This window comes from Rhipicephalus sanguineus, chromosome 7 (assembly GCF_013339695.2).
Source record: "Rhipicephalus sanguineus isolate Rsan-2018 chromosome 7, BIME_Rsan_1.4, whole genome shotgun sequence".
Taxonomy (NCBI): Eukaryota; Metazoa; Arthropoda; class Arachnida; order Ixodida; family Ixodidae; genus Rhipicephalus; species Rhipicephalus sanguineus.
The window spans coordinates 88,169,624-88,178,408 of NC_051182.1; the positions used below are offsets into that span (position 1 = coordinate 88,169,624).

Sequence of the window (8,785 nt, forward strand, 5' to 3'; positions counted from 1 at the left end):
GCAGAGTACACGTGCCTCTAGCATTTCGCTTTCATTGAAATGCGACCACTAAGGCCGGGATATAATTCGCGTCTTTCGTGTGAGCATTCAAGCACCAGCGCATTTTTTGTAGAGGGCGGTCGGTGGAAAAATAAGAGGAATGCGAACTATAATCATTGTGACACCTCAGACCGCTAAGCACAAAAAAAGTTTGTAATGCCTGGAGCATCTCGCGCATACTCTGCATATGACAGACACGTATACGGTATAAGCAACCTGGAATATGTCTTTTATTTTATGCGCGCCTTTCGATATACCAATTGGTACGCGTCCCATTCAAGCTTTGCTAACAAATACGACGCAATTTTTCTACAGATATACAAAATGGCATTCAGGACACCATGTAATGAGAGTCAGCAATTCCTGGACATTGGCTGCGGCCCGGGAAACTTCACTCTAAACTCGATTTTGCCGTCATGCGAGCCATGCAAAAGGTACATCGTGCCAAGTTGTTTCTTCCTTAGATGTTTATAAGGCACATTGAAGAGCTTAGAAAAAGGAGCTGCCCCTGCGCACCTCCACCAATTTACGCCTGCGAAAAACTTTTTCTACATGTTTTAATGTGGTCACCAGGCGCGTAGTCATTGGAGAAATGAAGAAGTTTATGGAACTCCATTTTCTTTATTATCAAGACTACATGTTGATTAATTGAACAGAATGCGAAAGTTAGTGTTTCATTTTAAAACGTACCAAATCATGAGGCCTAGAGTGTTAGTGCGACGTAATAAACTGCACCATACTTTGTGTTTTGTTAAGTCTCTCACTGCGTTACACCACACTGCAATTTACTTTTAGCGATAAATATGTTGTTTTAGCGATAAATATGGCCTGCAAAATATGTTCCATTGTGGTAACTCAGTTGGAGGAACTTCAGGTTTGTGTCGCCACCTGCATCTTCTGTTTTGTACGTTTTTACATTACTGGACGTCTTCGGGTGGAACTTTTGGCAATATAATTGAGTAACTTGGTAAAACTAGTAAAGTAGTCTTTTTTTAATGCGAAGTGTTTCTTACGAACCAAAGGCACTTTGACCGTTTCTATCTATGTAACTATCTGCCTATCTATATAGCTAACCGCCTACCTCTGCACGCTCTCGTGGTCGTCTCCTTAACCTGACACATACCAAAATTTGCATCGGGCGAAGGGCGAGGGGAGGGGGGAGGGGCTAGTGTATGGCGAGCACAATGAACAGGTCATTACAAGAATAGCATTATATAATTTTCGTGTACTTCATCAAACAGTTTCTTTCTGTCACGTGTAGTACATACGTATATACCAGGACCCGTGGAACGCGGCTATGAGCCGCGGGTGACTGAAAGTTTGTATCAAACCTGGAGCGGCGATGACAGCCTTTCGGAAATCAGCACGCGATCGCGTTAAGGAGCTTGTATCGCAGAAAATGCGAAGGCGTTAGCAGCGTTCTCAGTGAGGAAAAAAATCATGGGGAGGGAAAGACTCGAAATCTCGGTTACAGCCGAAATCGAACCCAAGTGTTCTGCGTGGCAGTCATGCATTCTACCATAGATCTACGCCAGTGCTTGAAACGGCTTACGAGAAAGACCCTGTAATGGCGTTATATCGCAGCAACGTCACCTTAAACATTAGATATGAAATCGTATGACTGGCCAAGCTATGAGCAACCATTGATCAACCCGGAGGAATATGCACATCATCGAGCCGCAGCGTGCAGTTCATTTCGATAAAGCTGACACCCGTCCTCCAGTGTGAGTACCGTGGTTACGTCGTACTGTAGGATACCATTAGGTCGTCAGTGTAGTCGGCGTGCATGGTAAGCGCACGATCAATCTGGTAGCCACGGGCAGGTAGGGGAGGGGGGGGAGCGCTACCAGCTCCCCCTCCCCCCTATAGTTGCTTCTTCAAATAGGTACTTTCCTAAAATAGGTGCTTTCCATAAATTGTCAAGGCTTTCAGCAGGTGCAGCCCCCCCCCCCCCCTTCCGAAAAAATTATTCGCTGTCAGCCTACCCACGATATACCCATAATTATTCAAAATGCACGAAGAAGTCCGTCGGCCTCACAAAGCTTGACTTAAATTAATAAAAAAATTGCGGCGGAGGCCCCTACTCGCCTACTGCTTCGCATGAGAACGAGTCCCACGATGAATGAGATCTGCCGAATTTTTTTCTCTTTAGTATCCTTGAAGTGAATGTCGATTGGGGGAAGTGGATATGTTTGACGGGAAAATTATTTGCTTATCATTTCATTAAACTAATTATCATTAAATTATATCAGAAGGTCTATTATAAATCTGTGCAGCAGGCAATATTAAAAAGGTGAAGACATTTCTACATATCATACTGTTTTTGTGCCGCAATGATTGTGATACAGATCAGGAAAACCAGTGAGAAGCGAAATTGACAACGGATCATCCCCTTTGAAATTCTCGAAGCGTTATCACTGTGATGAGATACTCAGTGCCCGCACTCTAATGAATGTGTCATAATCGCTGTGGTATTTCGCACACGCAGGATCAGCCTGCATAAAGGTTTTTGTTTCCGCAGGATCGTCGCTGTCGATTCCTTAATAAGCATGATCGAGTATGCCCAAGAAAACTGCGCACACGAGAAGATCGTATACGACTACCTAGACATAGACAACGACGTTTCGGCCTTCTCGAAGAAGTACGGTGCCTTCCAACGAGTGTACTCATTCAAGACGCTGCATTGGTCAAAAGACCTGCACCGCTCTCTGGATAATATCGCCAAGCTCATGACACCTGGTGGCGAGTGTCTGCTGTACTTTCTCGCAAGGAAATTTTTGTTCGAGTCCTTCAAGGAACTGAGTCGTCTCGAGCGTTGGACAAAATATTCTGATGTAAGAACGCCATTTTTCAACGTAACCGCATCCTATATAATCTCGCGTCATTGCTCATCTTCGCGTGCATGTGCAGCGAACGGCTGTGGGCATAAACTAACTTCTTAATGTTTTCTTATTATTCCTTGCTCTATGATCTCAATGTACACTATGAAAGAAATACGTATGGAACCACGAACATAGGGCTTTTTGAAATGCACAATACTAGAAATTTGACATTTCACAGGTTCTTTTACGAGCCGTGCCGAAAAGCCATGACATCGTGGATCGGAGAGGACAACAAGAGTACCTCTATTCAGCTCTTTCTTCAGCAGGACTGATTCCTTACACCGCTGAAGTACTGGTCAGTGAGAGCTCTGTCCAAAAAGAAAATCCCGTCACTAAACGTAAGCTTCTTTTTTCGCCTGTCCTTACAAAAATTTGTACAAATTTGCATGGCTCACAGAAATAAGTGCCCCTCATTAACGCAACTAGAGTTAAATCTCGTGAACTAGACGCATGCACGCATAGGTGTGCGCAGGACTCTCCTGTTTTGAGGGGGGGGGGGCGAATTCTTACCGAGCGACCGAAATTATCGCTGTTCTTCAAAAATTAACGCCACGGACACGTCTGGCCCACCAGCTAGACAGGTGTCAACTATTTACGCCGCAGCAATTAACGCGATGCTTCACACCACGACCATTCCACAAGTTTCGGTCGCAACATTCGGTGCGAAAGCACTGTTCGGTGTGTATCCCAGAAATATGTTCGTCCTCTGACGTCATGTCAATATAAAATAACTTAAAGGGCCCCTCACCAGGTGACATAACGAATTTTAGTTAGACACTGGAAGTTGCTGCGTGCCCAATAAGGAGCGTTATGCCACAAGAATTTTTATTGCGATAGCAATTATATGGACAGTCTCGGCTGGATTTGGCGTCGCCGTCGCCGCCGTCATGCACCGTATATGTATAAGTATGTATATATATATAAAAGCCCCAAAGAAAAATAATTCAGAAAAATGCTTCCGAAGCGCGGAATCGAACCAGGGACCTCTTCCTCCACAGCGAGTGGCGCTAGCCACTACGCCACGAAACGCAGATCCGCCACGTAGGTAACGGCGAGCGTTATATACACATTCTTTACCGCTGGACGGACTCTGAGACGGCTGCGCTTATAAGCGTTTCTTCATTACCAGCGAGATGGCGTTAGGAGCGCGACAGGCGCATTTAAAAGTCGTCGGCGAGCTCGCTCGCTTCTTCTTATAATTACGCAGGGAGAACCTTGCCCTTCCGCTGTCTGCTCGCGCGGTTTTCTTGTGCTGAGGGGAAGAAGGGTGTTTCACGCTTTCACCGTGATGTCCGCGCTCATGTTACGGAGCGTACGAAAGCCACTCGAGCTCAAGGGACGCCGCTATTTTAATCGGTCCATTAGAAGCTGAGAAAACCAATGTTTTGAGGCGGCGCCAAGCCATGATGCGAGGAGGCGAGCTGCAAACCCTTGCCGATCGCCCCGTGTAGCCTTCGCAAGCCAAGTCCCTTCCTTGCCCTCTTCGTCACGTGAGCGGTAGGATCACAAGACGCATACGCATGAACACGTCATGCGCATGTAACGTCACGAGCACAGGACGTGCCCGAACCAGCCCGAGCCCCCGATACGCGAGCGGTGTTGTGGCGGCGTTCTTTGCGCTTCATCTCTGCACGTTGTGCCGAATGCACCCTCGCCTTCACTTGGCTTTCACGCTACTACTTAGCACGAAAGCTGCGACATTTGTACGGACGCGAGGCTAGCCGTGCGCCGCATGAACATCGAGTTAGACGCGGGAAGATAAATTAGCCTAATGAGCGTTGGAACGCGGTAGAAAATTAGTTTCGTTGTAAGGGGTGGCGTCTGCACCACGCACAAAGCGCGAGAACACGAATGCATGCGAAACAGAGTCCCGCATTTCGCTGCGATTCGCAGTAAAAATGAAAAAAAAAAGAAACACCATATTCCGTTCGTGTATTTTATTATTGCTCTCACTTTTTTCTAATCTATTCAAGCAGCAAATTAGGCAAACTACACGTCGCGTCAAATAATTATCGCAGTCTCACGTACTAGCTGTTGGTAACGTCAGACCACAGTCGTCTACGTAGAGGACCGACGTCACGGCACTACCATCTACGTAGGGCCATTCGATTCATCCCCTCATTCTCCGGGCGCGCGCCGGCGAGACGAAAGGCAAGGAGCGCTCAGCTTGAAATTTGGCCCATTTCCGCAGCGCGTAGCGTAGCAAATTTTTCAGACGTGATCGTCAGCTCAACATTGTCCAACATGCTGAGGGACCCTTTATACTGGGACAGTTTTGAACACTGCACCATTACAAGATTCCAAATATCGGTCATTGGCAACATTTGAGTTATATTTAAAAAGGCTAACTTTGTAAAAGAAGCAAAAAAGCGTTTATAAGAGCAGATACATCTTCAAAAGAAATACGTGAGAAACGTATAGAAGCCGTTAAGAGATAATGCCGCTGGAACCAATGACCTGACAAATCTTTCCGAGGCATTGGCCTCGGCGACATTTTCAGTTCAATCTGTTCTGATCACGTCAAGCCTCGATCTTCCGCTTTATTTCTTTCTTGTCGCTGAACGTACAGTAGCATATGAATCAGGTAACCGAACAATTTGCGGGATTGGAATGTTCAACCAATAGAGGTGTGCAAATTTGGCAACTTATTTAAGAAAAAAATTATTGCTTTTAAAACCACAAAGGAAAAGAAATTACAGGAATCCTCATGCATTCGGCTAAGGTGACTTGAAGACGAAAGCTGCCTTTTTGTTTTCTCATTCGATTGCACTGTTTCCCCCATCCCCTAAATCCTTCAGCACTTTGCATTGTTTTATGCAACATCCGGGATCGCTGGCATTGCAAGGTTTCTGCGCGTCAAGTGCCTCCGGGATCAGCTCACGTATCACCAAGTGATGATGTTACATGATGACCTCGTAACCTAAAGTAACGTGATGTGACGTCATGGTGACGTTCGATGGCCTCATGATTGTGCATTTTTGTGAGCTTCTACATTATGATATCATCACATTATGGTAATTTATTGCATCACCCGTGTAGACGCCGCCGACAAAGATGGTCAGTTTTTGCGTTTGATGAGGCATGTAAGGCTTTCGCTCTTATACACACCGCTCACCGAAAATTGAAAAGAAACATGCAGGCGTATGTAGCGAGTGAGGACACGAACCTACCACTCAAATGTGTGTCACGGCTCATTTCCTCTACCGATCGCGCTTGATGTGGTCGGATACGGTTGGGGAAGTGTCGGATGCAACTATCAATAGAAAACGTTTAAAATGAAGTCGTTGAAACATTCTGTGCCAAAAGGTTTTTTTAACCAATTCAAAAAAAAAAAAAAGAATCATAAGATGTCAGTGCATGTCAGATTTAGTTCCCGCTGTTGTACACGCGTGTCACGGCACCACCTTGCGATGGTGTGATTGTGTAACACATCGCGCCATTTAAACTTCAACATCCCTGTGGTCGCAAGGGGTTGGGAGGAGAGGGAGGAGAGGGCAGCCCTTTGGAAGGTGTGCCGATGTTTACGCATACATAGAACAGTGTTGGGGAAAGGTTTTGTGCAACTTTTGCACATCTTTTTATGCTTGACATTGGATGCAAATCTTACTGTATAAAGACACCGGTCATCGCTCATGAGAATATCTGGTTAAGGTTTCAGGATTTCAACTAACTTGAATATGTACCACGAATTCGCACAGCACTCAGCCTTCCCGCAACTACAAATATCGAACTAGCCGGCAGGTACAAGGCAACATAAAATCCACTGGATTCATCGTGCGGGAATTAGGCGTCGTAGAATGATCGCAGAAAAAACGCGCCTTTTAGAGCTCTGAAAAGCGCGCACTATATCTGTTTTCACCGCGTTAAGCTCTTGTAAAGTCCGTGGAACATTGGCAGGTGACCTTATATTCAAGCTCAGATCCCTTTGCCAGATTCGTAGCAACACGATGCGGTTAGCTCCACTAATTGCACATAGCACTTCTTATACCTAAATTTTATTTGTGATCTGTGCCACGGACAGCTCCAATCTCCGGTCAGAAAATGCTTTCATGTCCGCTTCCACAGCATTACGTGCTGGCCAGCCCTGCAGTACATATCTTACGACTTTTGATAAGATGTGGTCGATTGCCGTTTGTCGTTTTAACTGCGCCAGTAAAATAGTCCCGTCTGAGAAGGTTTTCACAAGGTGATCACTGTAGGTACAGTTTTCGCACTGCGATATATGCGATGAGCGTGATTGTTTGCCACAGCTTGCTGACTCTAGCAGACACATTTAGTAACCCATTTTCGCCGACTGAGTGGTTTTGAGGTAAATCATTGATGCATTTAGGTGGACTAGTTGGTACTCACTGAATGCCTCCCAAATAACTATGCAACACGCACAATGACTAAACAAAGAGAGACGGGACAACTAGCGGCTGTCCGGTGTCTTTCTGTGTACTCTTTGTGCGTGTTCCTTAGGTTCATGGAAGCATTCCTTTGAGGTGAACTTGAAGGCTGTATTGCCACAAGTATGACCATTATCTTGCCTGTTTTCACGCAGCAATATACCAGATAGCCAACCCCCTGTACTCGCTGCTCAACGACGAGGAGAGGCCTGCTTTTGTCGACACACTCTCGAGACACCTAAATGAGTGGCAAGATTCGTACCTAGAACGTAGCGGTCAGAATGTGTTCTCAGCGTTCCTCGTGCACGCCGTGAAGCCTGAGGAGTGACAACACCGCCCCTCCCCCATCCCCGTCTCTATCTTATTTGTGTGAAAATGCTTCATTGTTCTTTTTCCAATAAACTTTACTACTGATCTATGCTGGTGGTTGCGTGCCCATTTTGTTGGTAATGTGTATGTTTGACCTCCTTTGAATTGAAAAAAAAAACTGTAATACTACCGCTGCTAAATTTTTCTTTTTGATTTTGTTTTGTTCATTCCCTTGTTTTTTGCGCGCATTTACCCCTTCCCTCAGTTTAGAGTAGGGAATCGGGCGTTTCAATTTTGGTTGACCTCCCTGGCTTAGTCTCGTTTGTATCTCTCTTACGTGTGAGAGGGACGTCTGTACCTCGGTCACGTAAGACAATCATGGCCATGATGAAATAAATGTATCAGAGAAAATAAATACGTAATTGTATTGCGTCTGTTCATCTCGAATTGCAATGCATAGTCGGTAGAACGCGTGGTCCATTAAAGGACAACTAAGACAATTTCTAACGAATGTCATTTGCGTGGCTTCAGTTACAAATGTACAGTAAAAATGAGCTGATGTACAATTTCCACTGCATCGACGTGCTACTCACCTTGCTATCAAATTCGAAGGCAGTGCTGCAGCTCCGATGGCCAGATAGGCCACACAAACCATGGCAAATTGGTGAGAGCGACAACGAAGAATAATATCTAATGATAACTTAAGAACATGATATTCCATTTGAATCAAATTCATGTTGATATCAACTTCCGTAAAGTGTGGTGTTACCAGCACTAATTCACATTACTTAAATGATAAAACGAATCGTAATATATGCCTGTATGCTTACAGGGCTCGCCCTGGACCCCTGCACAATGCACACTGTCAAACATGCTTCGATCGCAACTTTGTCCTTCCCATTAAAACTCGAAGTTATAGAAGCTTGTAAAATAAGGCAGAATGATTTTTTTCATCACGAAAACAAATATATGCGCTTCCATATCTCGTTTTAATGAACCATGTGGATTGGGCACACGCTGTCAGAAATTCGAGCAACAAAATGGGAATGCGAACACACTGTTTTCGTTGCATTTGCTTTTGCATTGTTAATGTCGCTTCCCTGCGATGACAACAACAATAGGAGACGTACACCGCAGCCGCATCACGCACGTTATGCGTGCGCCAAA

At 45.2% G+C, this 8,785-nt stretch overlaps 1 protein-coding gene across 1 annotated transcript; it reads left to right on the top strand.

Annotated features, from left to right (window-relative positions):
- Positions 1 to 363: 363 nt before the first annotated feature.
- On the top strand, positions 364 to 7,637 carry LOC119398826 (trans-aconitate 2-methyltransferase). The gene is made up of 3 exons (XM_049417435.1): positions 364 to 473; positions 2,561 to 2,781; positions 7,465 to 7,637. The coding sequence occupies exons 1-3, from the start codon at positions 364 to 366 to the stop codon at positions 7,635 to 7,637; spliced, it is 504 nt and encodes a 167-aa protein (XP_049273392.1).
- The last annotated feature ends 1,148 nt before the right edge of the window (positions 7,638 to 8,785 follow it).

What these genes read in the sequence shown, in the direction of transcription:
- LOC119398826 (XM_049417435.1), top strand. Translation starts at nt 364, where the DNA reads ATGGCATTCAGGACACCATGTAATGAGAGTCAGCAATTCCTGGACATT. An exon ending in TCATGCGAGCCATGCAAAAG is followed by an intron (nt 474 to 2,560) that starts GTACATCGTGCC and finishes TTGTTTCCGCAG; the next exon opens with GATCGTCGCTGTCGATTCCT. An exon ending in CAAGCTCATGACACCTGGTG is followed by an intron (nt 2,782 to 7,464) that starts GCGAGTGTCTGC and finishes GTTTTCACGCAG; the next exon opens with CAATATACCAGATAGCCAAC.